At 39.4% G+C, this 21,107-nt stretch overlaps 1 protein-coding gene across 2 annotated transcripts; it reads left to right on the top strand.

Moving 5' to 3' along the window:
* Nucleotides 1-2,816: 2,816 nt before the first annotated feature.
* On the top strand, nucleotides 2,817-16,566 carry LOC130581812 (monocarboxylate transporter 13-like). Of its 2 annotated transcripts, XM_057380139.1 has the most exons (5): nucleotides 2,818-3,316; nucleotides 6,752-7,051; nucleotides 10,564-10,707; nucleotides 11,830-12,636; nucleotides 14,443-16,564. In XM_057380139.1, exons 2-5 carry the CDS (start codon nucleotides 6,850-6,852, stop codon nucleotides 14,646-14,648), a joined length of 1,359 nt encoding a protein of 452 aa, XP_057236122.1. In that variant the 5' UTR covers nucleotides 2,818-3,316; nucleotides 6,752-6,849; the 3' UTR covers nucleotides 14,649-16,564. The 2 variants fall into 2 exon arrangements, with proteins under 2 accessions (XP_057236123.1, XP_057236122.1); XM_057380140.1 differs by lacking the exon at nucleotides 6,752-7,051 and having other exon boundaries at nucleotides 2,817-3,316; nucleotides 14,443-16,566.
* The last annotated feature ends 4,541 nt before the right edge of the window (nucleotides 16,567-21,107 follow it).

Genomic DNA, 21,107 nt, shown 5'->3' with positions numbered 1-21,107 from the left:
TCTCCTGCACACAGTCCTCAGACAGTTTATGTTCAGGCTACCCATATTACATCAGGGATWATTTAACACCACAAATCAAACATAGTCATTTTGGTACAGTCATTTCAATCAATGTTCTCTTAGCTGGCAAATCATATGACCTGGTAATATTTTATCTTGGCTTACTCTCTGTTTATCAATACTGTCAGTAGGCTTTGGTCAGGAAAAGAAAGAGAGGGTGTATGTGATAAAAGCTGGTAGTTCCAGGTAGCAGGACAAGCACCATTACCACCAAGGACTAAGGAATGCAGGAGGCATGGTTTTGTAAGCTCTCTGCCCTTCCATCTGAGCACAGTTGACTACAAGGAGACTTTGCCAGGATCTCAGTGTGTCTTTATGCCGGGCTGGCTTCCTACATTGGAGCAGTTTATTTAAATAAGAACTACACTTCAGAGATTTGTTTCCAGCATTTTATATGTACTACAATAATAACAAAAGCTGGCAATAKATTTGTTGTATCTTCTTCAAAGGCAGCCCTGTTCCAATTGAGAAATCAGAGAAGAAATTGTCTGATGGTGAAGTAATTTTGAAATCAGTGGAGCTGAAATACTTAACAGCAGCAGAAAACACAATTACTACTTTCAGTTTTGAAAATATTGAGAAAAAGGCATTTTAGAAATGCATGTATATCCAGCCTCTGTTTAAACCATTGCTGATTTAATTCTGGGAGYCTGGTAATAAAAGCCAAGACACATTAATTCCTGAATGGTTAAATATTTCTTTGTAGCCTGACTGGACAGAATTTAAGCATAGTCTCTTCATAATCATGAACCAGTGTTATTATTTGAAGTATATATGTTCTTGGGAGATTCTCATTTCACTCTACACCAAATATTTCATATAGCAGTCCACCTGTAAATGTATTTTGTGCTTACTCAAGCACTTAAAGTGGAAGCTAACTCTTGGAATTAGTGAAAGCTGAGCTGGCACACTAGATCTGAGCAGAAGTGACTCTTCTTGCCACCTGGAATAAACTTCCTTTTATTCCAGGGTATGAATGGAAACCTCAAAGTTCTCCTTTTTTTTTTTAAGAGTTCTCCTTAAGAGTTTAAAAAGTTCTTCTTTTTTTTTTAAGAGTTTTCTAAAATGCTTAAATGTTGAACAAGAAATAATGTAAGCATTAATAGAAGTATTCATAGAAGTGCAGACTACAATTTTTCTCTTATTTCTAGTTTCTTAAGTAGAAATAAGAGAGATTTAAGTTTTATTTGGAAATGTAACATGTGGAGAAAAACAATAGACTATTAAGAAGGATTACTGTGCAGAGGTTTAGTATAATAATTTCATATGTTGATASAAAATTGTGAAAATATTTTAGCTTGATGAGATGAGAAAAAGCTGCTGTGGTATTAATTCATAATAGAAGTTCTGGATAACCCAAACTAAATGGTATGAGTAAAGACTAAATATATTTAGCAGGAAGGACTACAGAAAATGAACATTCATTGTAGTCCCACTAAGACCATTTTGGTTTAAGACAGTCATGATAGGCCATGACAATAGTCCTTTGGACATAATCCCCAATAATGTCAGTGAATATAATGTTAAAAGTAATCTGATGGATTGACCAGTGAAATATTCCAGACATCATTATTTTGTCTGTAGACTTGAATTCCCATGATCAAGGGCCACCTATTCCAAGCATCCCAGCAATGAGGAAGTCAGGCAAAAACTCCAGGAGGCTTGTCTGCATGAGCCGTGGGTTCTGAGGGAAATGGACAGAGGAAGTGGCTAAGCCCATAATGTCATATTTGAGATRTCGTGGCAATCTGATGAAATTGTCAACGACTGGCAAAGGGGAAGCATAACCCCTGTTTTTAGAAAAGAAATAAGAAAGACCGGGGGAATGTAATCCAATCAGTCACACCCCTGTGCTTAGCAAGACCATGGGTCAGAATTTGGTGGGCTCATGGGGCATGTGGGTACACTGAATATATACAACTGCCATGTGAATTTCTCCTCTGGATTAAGCAGTGTCATCTGCTAAGTTTCATTCCTGGTTCTTTTTTTTTCCTTCTGCATTGTAAAAGCACACAATGAATTTCTCCAAATTGGGAAACTGTTCCAGTGTAGTAACCAGCAATGTCATTTCACCAGTCTAGTTCACTTCACTAACCCACATGGTAGCAGGAAGGTGAAGTAGGAGTAGCAGCAACTTTTCTGTCATGACTGCACATTTAATCCACTTCAAAAACGACTCCTTTGCCATGATTTTGACTTCTTTAGCTCTAAAAAGGAGAGAATTTTCCCAGCAAAAAAAAAACTAGAATGTCATCACACAATCTTGCTGGCTTCCCATTCACATATGCCAAAAATATGAAATATATCTGTTTCTTAGTTATGAGGGTCAACTGCATATTTATATTGCCTCTTAACATACACAAACTGCACAGATAACTGGTCAAGTCATGAAGTAAGTACACTAATAAGTAAATATTATAAAAAGCAACAAGCTACTGCAACAACCCACCACACCCCTCCAACAATCACAAAAGCAGTTTAGCCGCACAATCTTAATGCAAAACAAATTGGTAGGAAAGGGAATAAGTTAAAAAAACTAGCAATGARAACAGGGAGAGAAAACCTTTACAAGATCTAGCATTATTCAACTGTGGGCTCCTAAATCAGACAACTAAAGGACTTCTCTGGTGTGGTGAAAGGCTCTGAAAATGCATGCATCATGCTCAGGAGAGCACATTCAACCTTCCTATAATTTCTTTAGTTGCTGCAGGCTATATGATGCTCACTGTAGCCCACATCTGCCCAATAGCACAGCCATAGGGAAGACACAAATTAATTTCAAATTTGAATTAACATTTGCAGTAAATGCCACAGAACATAGGGGAGTTTAAAGTCAACTGACACATCTGAACTTTCTGGCTGGTCCAATAGTTGAATTCAACAAAAAATGTGGACAGCAGCCAAGGCTGCTGTAAGTACAGTGCAGATACATAACAAAATCTGCCTTCCCCCTCTAGTTTCCTCCACCCATTCCTGATTTTGCTTTCTCTGATCTCTAATCACGACAGAACTTTGTTTTTCTGTGTATAGGTGGAGTCAAATAACTTTTGAGGAGGGGAGGAGGGGATTCTTATAAAATCTGATGCTTACACATCCTGTATGAGACAGCTTGGTTTGTTCAGACAGCCAGATTGTAGTTCAGATGACAAAGATGACCTAGTGGTTTGCAGCACAACTCAAGAACTTACATACAACTGGAACCTTCCAGTGAAGGAAGAGCTTCATATCCCATACAAGACTTAGCTACCTGGAAAAGGTAATTTCTTGATTCTATACTTGATTTTTGTTACTTCTAAATGGTTGCTCAGAGCTTTCAGCCCCTCTTTTCCATTCTAATATGCTTTATCAATAAACTGTGTTATAGATCTTACTCATAAGAGTGACTCCTTTGAAAATGATATTATGAAGTTAGAAAGGAGAATTTAATTAAGAGTTCCTCCAGAGTTTTTGTCTGAGGAGCAGTAATTAATATGACTTTATWGTAATTGAAGCTCTAGTGACAGGTGAGCATCAGCAGAGCTGGTCTGAGTATTAGATGAAGACTGTAAGGTATCTGAATGTGAGAAACATAGGGTGATTCCTTGTCTGTGTACCAAGGCACTTGATTTTCTTGTTTCTTTCCATCTTTTTTTCTAATATAACAATTAAAACAAGACTATAGTATTTAATCTGTTATTAATTTATTAAATGTCTACTTTGTATTTAGTTTTATGTAGTTCCTGTTTCAAGGTGTCAGCCTTGAAAAAGGCTGTGTTAAAGTAGCTTTGAATCTGTATACATCAAGTATGTTTTTCTTCCCTTTCTCTTTTTTTTTTTTTTTTTTTTTTTTTTTTTTTTTTTTTTTTTTTTTTGATAAGTACAAATCCAAGGTGAAGTACTGTATTTGTACTGGAAACCCAAACCAAACACCAATTAACAAATCACATTTCTTTATCTAAGCATAATACTTGACTTCTTTTGTTTTCTTCGGAGACCTATCTCTTTAAAGTATCACTAGCTCATAACAGGTCCCCCCAGCTTTCATTCAGAGAGAGTGAATACACTTTTTTGGGGAGTGTTATATATGTGACATGAAAATAAGAAGATTAGGATTTGTTCTAACAACAGTCTGTTCTTGATTCCACCACCTAGTTGTTTTGCAATGTGCAGCAAATGTATTCAACTCATTTGCTCTTTTGTAAAAAATAAATTAGAACATGGAGCACAAGATAATCAAGTAAAACAGGTATCCATCTTSACAAGTTTATATGGCACCCTAAAATGCAAGCAGTGAGATAAGTGTTTTATAATTTGTTTTTATTATTGTCTGATAAGCTTTTTGAAGCATTGACTTGAATCAAAGCAGAAATAGCTTGGATAACTTGTAGAGCATGAATAGAGGAACAGCCCTGGTGCCTCAGGAAATGCCTCTATAGCTGTCCAGGTGCAAAGATAAAGGTTTCACTCTTGCCTACAAGTTCTTGCTGGCAAATTTTGCTGTGAGCATAATGACACTACTAATAGAGATATCTACTCTTGCTGATGCACACACCAAGCACAGGTGACAGCATTGTGGCTTTCCTGATTTTAGCCCCTGTCTCACAGGATGTCTGATCAAGCTGCCATGAGAAATCTTGGAGGTAGGAGCCAATAGATGCCAGGCAGAATKCTGATGCTTCCAGGCACAGCTTTATATTTTTGAGGGATCTTGTGTATGGCCAGGCACAACAGAAAGTAGTTTCCCTACAGGTCTTTCATTCAAAAGGTTAGTTTCAGGTACAAGATGAGTAAGTGAAGATATTAAAATCTTACCGTTTACCATTACTCAATAGCTAAGAGCAAAAGGAGATCCTGTGTAGGTTTTTCAGCTTAGATTTTTTGCAATTACATCATCTTGTAATAAACTTTCTCTTGCAAGTGCGAGGAGGAAGAAAGCAAAGCATTGTTTCAGAAACATGTTCCCTCATTGTARTATCTATGCTTTCTTCTACCCTGTTCAGGCATTACAACAATTCCCTATAATATTTAGCTGCACTGCTTTCAAAGCTGTAGGGCGGCTAGAAAATAACTACCTCATTAATCAATGACTGAAATAATAATTTCATTTTGGAGTTACATGTAACACTGTGATCATTAAAAGGAACTGAAGGCTAAATTCTGAGCTGTGACAAGATGTATTTGTCATAAGGAAACATGCCATTCATTTAAGTTTGGTAAACAGCAAGGCCTGATGCATACTCCTCCTGGRACAGAGTTTGCTTAATGAAAGGGAAGCATTCTGGGTGGTGTGAGAAAGTAGATTTTATCATGCCTGTTTTAGTCTGGGTGCTGCCTGGTAAGTAGCAGGATTTCTTCTATCTGTCTTGTGGCACTAATCATAATCTCATGCCCAGGCACGTCCATGCAGAATGCAGAAATATCAGTATCACTCTGCCTAGACAGGCTCATTTAGCTTGAGTGTTGCATCCTTTTCATGTACTTTCAGGCCTCAAATAAAATTATGACCATGCTACTGAACCCAGCAATATTAGAAGACATGGCTAAAACTTGATATAGTTTCTGTCTTTTCTTATAGTAAATGAGCACTAATACAAGTATTAATGCTTCCAACTTTACAAAATTTATGACCTTTGGAAGTATTAGCTGCATTTGACAACTGAAAAAACAGACATGGCAAGATCAAACAACTTTCTTAAGGTCACTCAGAAATTGTGGGAATGAAAACCTCTTTCTTTAATATAGACCTCAACACAAAGCTGTCTTTCCCTCTCTTGTGGTTCTTCTAAGATATTTTAGGACATGCAAATGTGTCCAGTGCCACATCAGTCCAGACACACAGTAACAGAATCATTTTGCTTCTCATGACTACAAGGCTCTGATGGCTTCTTTTCCCCACTCTGCTGCAGTGATTCAGGTCCTCCTGTGACTGTATACTTCAATGGAGCAAATCACGTGACAGGTGGCTGCTCCTTTGTACTGGATAATTTCAGGTGGTATGGATTCCCTTGAAGCTCATTTTTCCCAGCTGCATGCAGGGAAGATAATTTTACATCTAGYACATCCTCAGCTATGTCAAACTCCCATTCACCCCCTGAGATAGGAGTGCCATGGTCTTCTGCATTTTGCACAATATACTTGCTCAGAATTTAGTGTCCATGAGGAAACCAGAAAAATGTATTCATGTTTCTCTCACTCTGCCAGATTTCATGTCTTCCATGTACTGCATGATTACTCCAATTTGGCGCAAAACTTTTAAGGGGTAATAGGCATTTTTCCTATTCTGTGTTTAGTAAAATATTCTTGCCTATCAATATACCTTCACAAGAATGGATGTACACCATTTGCCAAAAATGCATGGCAGTGCAGGAATGATTAATATTTATAAATACTAAAATGATGAGGACCCTTAAATTCTTCTATCTTTAAAAGTCTTCTGTCTGTATCTTTTCTCATTGTCTTCTCTCCTGTGTTCACATCTGCATGCTTCTTTTGTTTTCTTCACTCTGTACTTGAATTTTTTTTTTTTTTTTTTTTTTTTTTTTTAATTTCTTTACTCAGTCTTCTGTCTCTTGGGACATCTGTTCCCCAGGTAATATTTTCAGTCAAACCACTGTAATGCATGCTATATTTCAACTTGGTAATTACTTGTGTAAGCCATTCCTAGAATATTTTAATTAGTTTCCTTAACAGAAGGCCTTCTACCAATTTGCAGATCTGTTAAAAAACCTCTTCACCATCACTACCACTCCAGGAAAAAAAAAAAAAGAAAATACAACCCAAAACCCAGAAGAGATCTGAGAATTAGAAAATATGCAGGCTAAAGACAGCAATCCACCAGATGGTGGCTATGGATGGGTTGTGGTAGTGTCAGCCTTCATGGTGATGGGCCTCACTGTTGCCGTCCTCAAGACTTTTGGTCTGTTCTTTGTTGAAATCCAGCAGCACTTTGATGAACTTGCAAGCACCACTTCTTGGATCACATCAGTAACTATTGCCGTCTTTCATTTAGGAGGTAGGTAGTAGTGCTCCTCTAGCATTTTATTTTAATGTATTAACTACCTGAGCAAGTTTGAAAAGCTTAAAAAAACCCAAACCCAGAAACATGTAAGGTCTAGACTTTCTTCTTCTGTCTCTACAGAAAATACAGCAAATTTGCTTACAGAAAATTGGAATTTGCTGCCTCACACATAGAATGGGTTAATAACACAGTGCTCTGTAAGCACAGGAATCTGATTGACTGAAAAAACTTCATGTTCYTGAACTCATTAGGTTTTGCTACAGGCTTTGAATGAAACTCATTGGAGATCACACTATACAGAGCTTGTTGAATCACGCTCTTAAACCATTTTGTGCAGGTTCACTGATCTCAGATGACTGTCACTTTCTCAAAGTACTTTAAAACAAAAGGATTCTGACCCTGTCTAGCAGGGAAGCCTTCTGCTACTAAAATGATTCAGTCCTGCTTTTCCCCACTTCTCCTTTTTGTCTTCACCACGATCCCCTTTCTTTGCATATATTACCATTTCTGGCTCTTCTTTACCCTTCTTAGTCTGATTACAAGTCATTGATCTACCAGAAGACTCCCAGAGTTAAAAAGAAAAAAAAATCAGTAAACTCAGAGATGCACAAGAAAGACAAGACCACACAGGCAGAGAGTAGGGGAAGAGAGAGTAAAGTATCCCAGTCGAAGACTGTGAGCTATGGGAACAGGTCAAATACCACATCTCACCAGATCAAGGAGGGAATAATCGGAAACATACTGCATTTGACTCAGCTGGGTTGTGCAGAGAGTTCTTAGTGCCCTTGTAAACTGCATGATCCTTTACATGATAGTGAGGATTCCACACATGTGCAGGCTTGAACTGTACAGATTTTGTGAAGTCTGCTCTGCATATTCTCATAGAGATATATGGTTGCAATAGGCAAATATCCTTACATAATAAATGCTATCATAATTTTGTCTGTGAAGACACTTTGCATCAACAGCATATAATTATAGGCATCCGACTCAGTATTATTGCTTGGAACTGCAGTACTTCCAAACATCAAGAGCAACTGATCTTTCTTTGAAAAATCTATTCAGAAGGAAAAAAAAAGAGAAACCCAAAGTCAAAGTAAAAAGATAAAGTAAGTCATAAGTTGAGAAGATTCTATCAGTTCCATAAGCTGCTATCCTTGAATGSCTGCTTTGCAGTGACAGATATAATTAACTGAAAAAAAAAATTTAAAAACCTGCTTCACAGACCACAGAAATGAATAAATGGTAATATATCAATTTGGTTTACAAATTAGACATACCACTGACATATGATGATACTATTTTGTCACTCAGGCATTTGAACTTCATGAGAAGAAAAAGCCAGCATAGGAGGAAAAAACTCAAAGTCCTGTTTTCATTAGGTTTTGTTTTGTCATAGCACATATTTACATAACATAAGGATGTATCAAGGAATAGAGCATATGACACAATATTAACAAGTATAAACTAGCAAAAATGTATTTGCCTAGCCTGATGTGAGATTGGCCTACTTCAAAGAAGGCAGCTATGATTTCAGCAGAAATCCTTGGAAATCCTATAAAAATAATCACCTTTTAGTAAATAAAGGTTGATGACAAAACATTTCAAACCCCCTCTGTATAGTAGTTTATAAATATCTCAGGTCAATACATAATTGTCCTCATCTTTTCCTGCCTTTGCTTCATTCATAGGGACCATAGGAATTCCTGATGAAGATCACCTGACCCTCCAGTTCTTTGAGCATATTTCCTGGCCTGGCTTAGTCTATTAGTATGTATCTCTGGGAGACCTTAAATGTAATTTTTCTCCATATGAAGTATGATCACTGAATTGTTATTTTTTCCTACTTAGTTCCTTTAAACCAGCAGATCTGTTTCTTGAGTTGAAGGAGAGAATGTGCTTCTACTCCCAAGGTCTGCAGTTGCAACAGGSTGTTCAGTTTACCACAGAAAGGATTCTCCCCATCACCTTCACCAGCCTTCTCTCGGTACTGATGTACACCTCCCATCACCTTTCTCTTTGCACTCTCATTGTCATCCATTTCCATTGCTTGTACATTTTCTGTGTCGTGTGCTTATCCCATCAGACTCTGGAATCTAGCTGTTTTACCCATTTCCAGTTCTGTGGCTAGTTTATTTCTTTCTCTTTTTATCCCATGCTCAATTTCTGCCTGTTTATCCTCCTTATTTGCTATTTAAAAATTTGAGTTTTGGTGGTATTTCTGCTCCAACTTCAGATCTTTCTCTTGTCTTCAAGCACTTTCATGGAAATTATCCTGTCTACTTTTGTCTTCTTTTTTTATATCATAATGTATGGTTCACTAGCTGCATGTACTGTATCATCAAATTTTTTCTGTAAAAGATAATGAGACATTTGGGGTTTGTGTAACTCCTGCCAGGTCTTTCTGCTATCAGACAATGTACATCCTGCAGATTTTACAACAATTAGTACTCTGCGAGGTTTATTTCACTCAACTATCAAATTATGATTTTTACACAGGTGAATGTACAAAAACCTGCCCCTAAAAACTAATGTGAAACTTTTCTTGCTGGCTGCTCTCTCTTAATCATTGTATTCCTACTTATTTCCTTCCTCTGAGAAACATGGTCCTCGTTAATGGAATTCCGTTTTATGCACGAACTCCAGTTCCCAGGATATTTAGCGGATTGTGGAAAGCTGATTCATGCCAGGTGGTGCTTGGGATCCCCCTAGTGGCCATGACTATTTAAAGAAATCCTACGACCTTCACCTCAACTCTGCTAAGCTGATGGAAAAACACCCAGGCAGAATTAAGCAAAAATATCCCTGWCATTTCAGGTGTTTCAGACAGCGACTAGAGACCAGAGAAGTTGCTGCACCATCAGATCTGTACCAATTGTACTTTTGCCCTTATGTTGAAGAGTCCCTGCTGAGAGAAATTGTACTAAAATAAAGATTTAAGAAATGAACTGTCAATTTTCTCTAAAATTATTACCACAAAATAAACTTTAATTTTTGGTCCTTTATAAACTTTTAAAATTCCATTAAGGGTTGACTTTTGCAAAATTCTAGAAAACAAAAGTTMGTTTTCTCCAGAAAGTTTTCATGCTGACCATATCAATAATACATTCTCAATAAAACAATTCTTCTAGATGAACCCATAGATTCTATGGCTAAAGTTTCACCTTCTGCTAAAACAGTACATGAGCTTCTGTCCTGTGGGTAGTCGCATCCTTGCATGAAAATCAGTACAACTGTCCTGCTACAAGGAAGGCACTAAAATTCCCTTTTGCTTTAAAAGTGTCCACATATGTTGAATGTATTTTAAAATCTGTGCCTCGCGGACAGTCATTTCTCTATCAGCAAGGATACAAGGACTGTAATTTTGATTGACATCCTCCCATCAGGCTGTTTGTGTCAAGCATTATGAGGGTACTCCTCCTCCAAATGTTTTATTTGTTTGGCCGTGTTGGTCAGCTTAATGTTCCTAATATATTTTTCTTTCTCTGATTTTGCTACTGATCCAGCCCCTGTTGCCAGTTCACTATGTGTACAATACTCCCATCGGACAGTTATGATCACTGGAGGACTTCTGGCTTTTTCAGGAATGGCACTGGGATTTTTTGGATTCAACATGGTCTGGATGTATGCAACAACTGGCTTCCTTCAGGGTATGACTTTATGGCTTTCTGGCTTTCTTCCACCAGTAACTTTTGAGGGTACTAATGGCAGGAGTTTTAAAATCTGGTATTCACTTYGATTTTATGAGCAATGACAACCAGCAATGCTCTTTTAAAGTGATTTCCCTCCTGTCCCACTCTGGAAATGAGAATTTGTGCAGGAAACATGAAATGACAGGGAAGACAAATACTTAGATGCCAGTAATTTGCACCTGCAAATTATATACAAGGAGAAAATGAAGTGTTTTATTTTTCATTCGGAGACAAGAGCTTTGTGAAGGTTTATAGAACCTCCAAAAGGGTTCTGAAGCAAAAGGACATGGAGATCCCATACTTTCTGTCAACTTATCTTATCTTTTGAACAGAGGCCCAGGCTTTCATTTCATTCCAGTCCTTTCCTTTACTCTAGGCAAAACCAGGCCAGAAAGTTGTCTCCAACTAGCAGCTATCAGATTTGCCTGGAACAGGAAGCAAAGCTAGCAGGGAACAAAAGAAACCACTCTGAATTCCACACTGGATGCCTGAGAAAATGTCTGGAATTTAAGCCCTTTGGCAGTTCTGGTCTGCCAAATAGTCTAGGGAGCCATTAAAAAAACCTCTCAGTTAGAGCAGGTTGTAAGTCTGCTCAAAGCAGTTGAGTAAGAAAATGAAGAGCAAAGGAAGTATTACATCAGCTTTTTTCATGTCTGCCTCACTTTCTACCCTGAACTCAGCTTAAGCTGAGCTTAAGCTCAACTTAACCTGCTGGTCTGACCTAGTACCAACATTTATGCAGACAGCCTGAACACTCTGAGTTCTGCCTAGCTCCAACTCCATGACTATTTCTCATGCACTGACAAAGCTGTTAAACCAACTTCCTTTTTTTTAATGTGAGAACATAATAGAATATATACTTCATGCTCCTGCTTTCTTTCTTGAACACATCCAACTTAGAGAACAGAACATGACAAATATACCCTTACATCTGCCACAGCTAAGCTCATGCTTCTGCTAGGAACAAAAATGTTTTGCTTCTAAATTTGCAAATGTAGGACCACTGACTGTTTTAGTTTCCACCTTCGCAAAATACCTCAATAGTGTCTAACCAGTGCTATTTCTATTGGTGTTTTTCAGGTCTTGGCATTTCCTTTTCATGGACACCAGCCATTAGCATTGTTAGCCATTATTTCTCCAAGAAAAGGGCTTTGGCCAATGCTATTGTCAGTGCTGGAGAATGTGCCTTTGCATTCACATTTGGGCCATTTTTCCAGTGGTTGATTAGTCAATATGGATGGAAAGGTGCTCTCTTGATCATAGGTGGCATTCAACTCAATATTTGTGTCTGTGGAGTACTGATGCGACCCCTAGCAAGCAGCTGCCTCCTTGAGACCATTCACTGTGAAGCTGAAACTCCACCTGGCAACAGTGCATCCAGGATAGACAAAGAAGATAAGTCTCCCTTCGTACACAAAACCTTCAACTGGATGCTTGTGAGAAGACCAGAATTTATGCTTTATGCCATTTTTGGCATATTAGCTGCTATGAGTTTTTTTGTTCCTCCATTATTTTTAGTTCCACTTAGCTACAGCCTAGGAATAGATGAATCATGGACTGCATCCCTCCTATCCATTTTGGCCATGGTGGACTTTGGAGGTAGATTGCTGTGTGGTTGGTATGCCAACCTCCACRTTACCAAAACCATTCATTTGCTGGCGATGACGATTACACTGATCAGTACTTCCCTGATGTTGTTGCCATTGGCTAACAATTACCTTTCCTTGGCAATATTCACTGGCTTCTATGGATTCTTTTTTGGTACAACWGTTGCCATTCACATTACAGCACTGGCAGATGTTGTAGGCATGCCAGAATTTGACAGTGCTCTAGGGCTGTTCATGCTCATACGAAGTACTGGAGGTTTTGTGGGGCCTCCTCTTGCAGGTAAGTTAAGATAACACTGCCAAATAGCAGTTTACAAGAAAAAAGGGGAATGGTAATCCGGTCTGGAAAGATCTGGATCTGCACTCAAATTTCCTTTTTTTTTAAGGTCAGGGTTATCTGAGCCAAGAAGTACATAAAACAAAAACAGTCCATTTAAATCCTCTCCAAAATATCTTGCTCCCTGTCTTCTCGGTGATTTTAGAGATACCTGTTCAACAAGAAAGCAGGGACAAAAGGCAGGGTTCACATGGTGGTGTTCCTGCTTCTGGAATCCCACATAATGCCTCTTGATGACCTCCCACTATCTTGCTATGAAAGTGTGCCTTTGGGACAAGCAGCAGACCCACACTTTCAGAGAAGAAACTGAAACTGAAGAGACTAGTGATGTTGYACAAATGCTGGTGGTGTTGGGAGAGTTTCTACTGAAGTTCAAATTGAACAGCTTGAAACATTAGACTGTGCAAACCTCAAGGCAACATTTAGTGAGATGCCTGATGGTTTTAGACAGCTTTTGAGCCAACCAGTATAAGTAGGAAAGGCAGCACATAAAAATAGTGGGAAGAGAGAGCAGACAAAAAAAAWGAGACAGCACATGGACTTACAGGCTGGCAACAAGATATAGTCATCTTGAAAATATGAAAGACAAATTAACTGCAAGTTGTAGAGACTTTTAAAAGTGATATGGCAAAAAGAATGGAGCACTGTRACTTGTACAAAGCAGATCTGAGCCCTCATCCGAAGACCATTGCTCACGCACTACAAGTGACTTTTGTGGTAATGATATCACTAATAAATTGCAAATGGGTCAGACTGAATACTGGAACATYTAAATTCACTTTTGAAAATACCAGAAACATGAAGATTTTTAGAGGGTTTGAAACAGAACAGTCTCAAAACTGTATTGCAAAGATCTCAATAAAATACAGATTATAGTGGCTGGTCACTAGTATCGATCATCTGGGGACCAGTGTGACACCTTTGTGCATATTTAGTAAACTACAAAGAAGATACAGAAGAGCAGGGTACCCTAACTGACTCTCAAGCTCTCCTCTCCTCCTTTGAGACTAATATCTAAAGGATTTGAGTTCATAGTTCCTATACCTATATAGGGCTGATGTTGGTTTAGAAAGTGGGCTGGAGAGTACCCTGAACAGGGACAGACTTCTCACAAGCAAGCAGCCTTCATCAGCCCACAAAGGAATGTGCCATCATACCCACAGGGCAGCTGACACACTGCTGCAGTGCTACTATACTAGAGACTTTTCAGTACAGTACACAATGGCATTAYGTATTTTGGTTGGCTTAAAGCTCCCTGAAAACTGAGGTCTTTTTGTTAACATCTGTGACTCTTTGTAGAAYGATGAACCAGAAACCAATAATGTTGGACAAATAATGTTCTCCAGCTCTATCTCTGGCAGACAAATACCCTTCCCTTCTCTAAACTCACTCATGCTGGACAGTTGTGGTCCAAATCACAGCAATTGATGACAGCTACACCACAGAACACGGAGCTACTCAGATACACAGATGCATGGGTTTTTTTCTGCCAGTACCTGCACTGTCTGACTCAGTGCTTCAAAATGCGTACTGWATTCACTAGCAATTCACATATACAAAGCAATGAATTGTGTTTCAAACCCAAAAATGCTATAGTTGGGTGATGTTCCATGTGCTTGTAATGTAGAAAGCTGCAATACTAGAATATAGCCAGCACACTGCCTTTATGAGAGGATATGTGCACACTTGAGCTAATTCACATTAGCCTGTTTTCCATCAATCACATTGCTGTCATTTGTTTCTCTCCAGGTCTGATTGTGGATGTGGTTGGAGATTACAGAGCAGGCTTCTACATGGCAGGAGCCACTCTTGTCCTATCAGTTGGATTTTTAGTTACTTTAGATCGACTCCAAGAGAGAAAAAAAAGAGGAAGCCAGACTAGAACTAAACCAGAAAAGTCAACATTACCCTACCCTTCCTTCCATCTCCTGAAACATCAAACCAGAAGGTACTGAGAGCATGATGTAGTGCTGTGACTACATGAGACCTCTGACAGCATTTCAGGACATATGGAAGTGTTTTATTTTGCCAAACTCACTATTAGTAGGATTTACAAAAGAGCAGACATTTCAGGATATTTGAAACAAAGGAAGAAAGTAATTACTTTACATGCAAACTAGAGCACTACCCATTATCATATTATTTTGATAATGAAGTTGCATTGCATTTACTTGGGGTAGTAGTGCCCAGTATTTATAGCAAACAAGTTGCATATGAAAGCATGAATACCTGAATACAGTTTKGAGCCAAAGGGTTTGCAGGTACTCTACAAAGCAGGGCTGGATTAAATAAATAAACCTGATAAAAGCTAAAAGTTACATAAGGAATAGAATACTGTAGAGAGAAATGCAGTCCTAGATACCTGAAGTAAAAAGCAAAATATGCGCACATAAAACAGAGAAGGATTGATGAACACTAGAGGAAGACCTAAGGCTACAGTGGACTTCAAACTGAGTAAGAATCCCAAATGCAATCCTATATTAAAAATAGTAAATGTCTTTCTGTGTTGTGGTAAAATAGAGGAGGTAATGATGCTTGCAAARCTTTAACTGGAAGAAGTACACGAGTTGCGAAAAATTAAGTGAAGCATAAATGAGAAAATTAAGAAAACGCAATCTAAGGAAAAAGTGTAAGAAATAAAAGTCTGGTTTAGAAGACAGAAATTTTTACAGGGCCTTCAAAGCCATAATAGACAGAGATAAAGAAGATATTATTAATTCCTTTCCTTGCTAAGACAATGGTAATTGATATCTTTCACATAAAGGCAGAGTTATGTAGCAGGGGAAAAGCTTCACTGTGGCCTGTTACGATACAATGCTGACTGTGGGGAGAATATGAAAACAGAGATATCAGACAATAGGTGACACATGATCAAGAATCTAAATATATGTGCTTCAAAGTAGTGGGATGGACTAAATGACTTCCGGAGGTCCCTTYCTGTCCTACATTCCAATTATCCTAAGGCAAATACTTTGACTAAATACTATATTTAAAAGAATAAAAATCTTCATCCAAACGATTGGGGTCTTTTCAATTTTATTTTATCGAGGGAYGACAGGATTTAAGAGATAAAAGGCTGAATCACACTTAGAAAGAAACATTAAAAGGAAAAAACCCAGCACTTTAAAGCATCCAAACTGTTATGAATATTGTACCTGCCCTAATTATAAGTTTCAGAAATTTTTATCATTGAAACACTTCCACTGTGAAGCCAAGTTTAACATAAATAATTACATCTTGTCTCATAAAAGTTAAGTATTTAAAATTTTTAATTTAACTTACAGGGAATCAGTTGAACCATTAATAAATCAACTACCTGTGAGGGCTTGATTGCAGAACAGGCATTGGAAAGAATACACCTGGGTGGGCATAGTCTTGTAGCAAGGCTCTAAAATATCTGGCAAAACCCTTTTCAAACTTGTCAATTGAAAAATCTGGATTTTTCTAGGAGTATTATTGTTCTTCAGTCTTCTGCAATGTTCCGCTACTTAAAATACTTCTTTGTTTTATAAAATGAAAGTGGTATTGCTGGAGGTGGGAAGAGAGGGGAGGTGTTTAACAGATGCAGTTTCCACCTCTGACTTTCTGTTAAAATTTTGTATTTTATTTACAAATCCTGTCACTGATTTATTTTGGTATGTCCTGATGTTTGACATGGGCAGTGAAGAAGGCACTTAGTGGCATGCTGTGCTGTATGAACAGAGACACAAGCAATAGATCAAAGGAGGAGAGTGATTGTTCCCTTCTGCTCCACAGCTGGGCATAAATTTTGGAGCAGCAAGCACAGGAAAGAAGTTGATAAACATGAGTGGGTTCAGCAGAGGATCACTGGGAGGCTGTGGAACCATGGCTGTTCAGCCAGGGGAAGTGGCAGCTTTGGGGACACCAAAAAGCATTCTTGGCACCAGCGGGAGGGACAGAGGAGATGCACTGGGGCTGTTCACAGTGGTGAATGGTGTGAGGGTGGGGCAGCACCAAAGCTGAAACACAAGCAGATCAGGCTGCAGCCGTGAGGACAGCCCAATGGCAGGGACATGGTCCAGGGTGGTTGGTCTGATGCCATCCTTGAGACTCTTATGATCCGACTGGGTGAAGTCCTGAGCAGTACCGTCTGAGCTCAGAACCAGATCTGTCAGGCCTCAGCCTGGAGATTTCCCCAAGTTCCCCCCAGCCTGAACAGGATCTTGTGAGAATTGGAAAGTCATACTTTTCTTTGCTAAATGCACTAAATAGTATTAGTYACTTGGACACCGTCATCCTGGTACCATGTTATTAGTTTAATGGTGCAAAAGAAGTTGAATCAGGATATACTGAATTGAAAAGGCTCAACAAGGATCATCAAGGTTCAACTCCTGATCATCCCAAGAGTCACACCATGGGCCTGAGAGTTTTGTCCAAATGCTTCATGAACTCTGTGAGKCTTGATCCTGTGACTATTTCCCTGGGGAGCCTGTTCCAGTGCCCGCCCACCCTCTGGTACCTTTTCCAGATATTCAGCCTAAAACTACCCTGACTTCAGGCCATTTTCTCATGTCCTTTCACTGGTCACAACAGTGAAAAGATCTGTGCTTCCCCCAACTATTACCCTCATGGGGATCCTGAAAACCACAACAAAGTCTTCCCTCTGTCTCCTCATCTCCAGGCTAAACAGACCAAGTGATCCCAGCTGCTCCTCGTACGGCTTCCCCTCCAGACCCTACATCTCACTGCCCTCCTTCAGGCCATAGTTCCATGTCTTTCTTCTATTTCTCCCAGCACTGMRGTGAGGCTGCCCCAGTGCAGAGCAGGGCAGGACAATCCCCTCCCTTGCCCGGCTGGTGATGCTGTGCCTGATGCCCCCCAGGACACGGGTGGCCCTGCTGACTGCCAGGGCACAATGACTCACATTCAACTTGCCATAAGACAGGACCCACAGGTCCTTTTCCAGCAGTGCTGTTTTCCAGCATCTGACACCTACCCTTGTTAAACTTCATTTGTTTAGTGATTGTCCAGCCATGCAATTTGTCAAGGTTACCCTGCAGGACTTCTCTGCCTTCAAAAAAGTCAACAGCTCCTCCCAATTCAATGTCGTCAGCAAACTTACTTAGTCCTGCATTCAGGTTGTTAATGAAGATGTTGAAGAGCACAGAGCCAAAGGCGGAGCCCTGTGGAACTCCACTAGTTGACAGGTCACCAGCCTCATGTCACCCCATTTACTGTAACCCTTTGTGCCTGCCCCATGAGCCCATTGCTCACTCCTGACATGATGTGTTTATCCAGCTGTGTGCTGGACATTTTGTACAAGTTCAGGATCAACTAGGAGTTGATCATATTCACTGCCAYGGTCCTCCAGCTCCAGGCACTTGGAGTCCCTTATCAGTGTTCAAAGTAGAGGCAAAGAAAGCATTAAATATCTCTGCCTTKTCATGTCTCTGTTTTTGAGGTAACCACCCTCATCCTGTAACAGACTGATACTATTTCTACAGTACCTTTTACCACTAATATATTTGAAAAAAACCTTTTATTTTATTTCCCCCTCAATCGTGGCCAGTAGGCCACRATTTATCTCCAGTTGAGCCTTGGGTGCTCAAATTTTCTCTCTACAGTGGTGACCAGCACTGGCAGACCCCAGGACCTGCAGAAGCATTCTCCCAGGGTGCCTTATTCAYCAGTTCCTTCAGCAGCCTGAAGTCTGCTTTCCTCATGTCCAGAGTTGAGGTATTGAGTGTTTGTGTTTGTTTTGGGACTGCTTTTACTTCAGCTGCAGCAGCAGCAATATTCCAAGTTAAATGTCACTGGACTATTATTACAGCGATTACTTAGAATCATAGAATTGTCAAGATTGCAGGAGACCTTTAAGATCATCACATCCACCCAGCACTGCCACTGTAACCCCTAAATGCAAACATCACCCAGTTCCAAGTCCAGATACCTCTTAAACATCTTCAGGGATGGTGACTCCACCATCTCCCTGGGCAACCTATTCCAAAGGACTGTTTTGATCCAAGTTCTAAGATGTAGTTGGTGTTGACTATACTAATTTTCTTCAAGAGACAACCCCAGAGGCCTAAATCAGCAGCTCATCTGTAAACAGTTTCTCACGCCAGAACTGTTAACAAATTACTGGTAAAAATAGGATTGCGAGGCTTCAGAAAGCTCTGCCATTCTCATGCATCTAGGTATGGCCTCCTGAAATTACATACAAGGGAAGTCATAACTCAACCACACCCTGATAGCACCTAACTGCATCCAAAAGTTTTTTGCCCACAGTTCCTACATCTCATGGAGGAAGTCCCACAAATCTAAACAATACCCTGTGCTCAGAACCTCCAGTTTACCACAGACAAAATAGAAGCAAAGAAAAACTGCCAGAAAGCTGTTCAATGCTTTTCCTTTAGAAAAACATGGTGGAGCAACACAGGCACCACTGCAATCATGGCATCCTCTTGGCACAGAGAATTAAGACTACCATTCGTTCTTTACTGTAAGGTTCAGAGATGGAGCAGAGGGAGATGCATCTCATAGTAAGGACCACAGCTCCACTTGGAAATTACTTGAGAAGGAACTTTCTGTCATGAACCAGGCTTTCAGAATGAACATATTAATAGTTTTTATGCAAGTCTACAGGACATGTTCTTCCCTGGTGGGGCCTGCTGTCAAGGTAGGAGCAATTTGAGGAATAGCTTCTTCTCAAAAAGCTTCAAATCCAGCCYATATTGGAACTCTTCAGCCTGGAAGCCAGACAATACCTACTTCAAAGTCCCCAAAACCATTGAGAGATAAGGATCCTCAGGATGAACTGAAAGGGATATAATGTCTTTATTTACTGTTACTGAAATGTGTTACTGTTAATGTAGATTTAGTAGTGAAATACTTGCGAGTTTCCACTGAATTTCCCATAAAACTCCTAACTAAAGTTTTTACTAWATCAGATGTGAAAGTACTTACTTGTGTTTCTTTGCTGTCTGCTGGAGGAAGCCTCAAATGTCAGAGAAAAATAATTAAAGGAAGTAAATGAAGAAAAACCCCAGGTTATTGTCCTAGAAAGAAGGAATCATAAGGTCAACAGCACAAAAAACAAGCCATAGCTATTCTTTTTCAAGGGTCAGGCCTGTTATTTTCAGTTTCATCAGAGTGTCTTGGGTTTGCCACARATTTGGCTATCACAAAAGTATGGGTTACTTTGGATTTCTCTCTCTTCCATCCTCTTCCCCTAAAATGTTGTCTTTGAAAAGGCAACACCTATGGAATCCATAGGCAATGCCAGTGCCTTTACACTGATGGAGTTAGCAGCACTATGTCAGAGGAATAAGATTTTATAAAGAGTTTGAGATCAGAAGCAGGATATAGAGTTTCACCTCCTCAYCCATCCAACTCCTCAATAGCAGCATTCTGCATTTACATTCCAGATGGCACCACAGACCGATGAAAGGTTTTATTTTTTTTCCCTTTCTTGTTGGCACTATTGACAAGAGACTCATTCAGAACACAAAATATTCAAGCAGTTGACATTTTGCCCCACAAATCACTTGAGGCAAGTAAGGGTCAGAACTGGTTTTGCTACATAAAGAAATCACATGGATTTTCTTTATTAATGTTTTGATCCTCACAAGACCAAAGGGCACCCTTCAGTTACCATCCTCTTCTGGAAGTGAAGCTTTTCTTCAGGAAAACACGTGATTTGATAAGATCTACAACATTTTCAGAGTGAACAAGGGCTGGCATGTTTCTTGGGAACTTGACACACTTTGATAGCATCCACTTACATTTTTACAAACATAGATATTTACAGAAATTTCCTGCACCTCTTTCACATTTGAAACTCTTACTGAATTCATCCAGATTAACTTGGTCAAATTAGCAAGCTTATGCTTCTCACTGTTTATTCTTCTTTCACCCTTTATTTTTGCCCCTGGTAAAGTTGTGTAGTTTCAAACTTTATTGGGTTTAGCAAAGCCAGCTAGATCCTTCTGGTGTTAATCACAGAATGACTGAGTTTGGAAGGCACCTCTGGAGGTCCTGTGGTCTAACTCCCTTCTGCAGCAGGGCCACCAGGAGCTGTTGCCCATGACTGTRTCCAGATGGCTTYTGCAGATCTCCCATGTGGGAGACTTGACAAACTGTCTAGGCAACCTGTGCCAATGCCCAGTCATCCCCACAGAAAGAAAAGGCTCTCAGATGTTCAGAGAGCACGGCTTGTATTTCAGTCTGTGCCCACTGCCTCGAATCCTTTCTCTGGGCACTACCATAGAAAAATATCTGAAGACAGGTCTGATTTTTTCCATAATTAAGAAAAACACAAGGGTAAAAAAATTACTTCCAAGCCCTGCACTAGTGAAAAGATAACGATGTTAATACTTTTCATCAGACTTCTTAATGAAAGGGATGTTGGTCACTCACATAATCTGTTCTTTCCTATTTTCTTTCGAGTCTGT

Source organism: Malurus melanocephalus, unplaced genomic scaffold (assembly GCF_030028575.1).
Source record: "Malurus melanocephalus ecotype Western Australia unplaced genomic scaffold, MMel_1.1 scaffold_437, whole genome shotgun sequence".
Taxonomy (NCBI): Eukaryota; Metazoa; Chordata; class Aves; order Passeriformes; family Maluridae; genus Malurus; species Malurus melanocephalus.
This window is presented reverse-complemented; position numbering and strand designations above follow the sequence as displayed.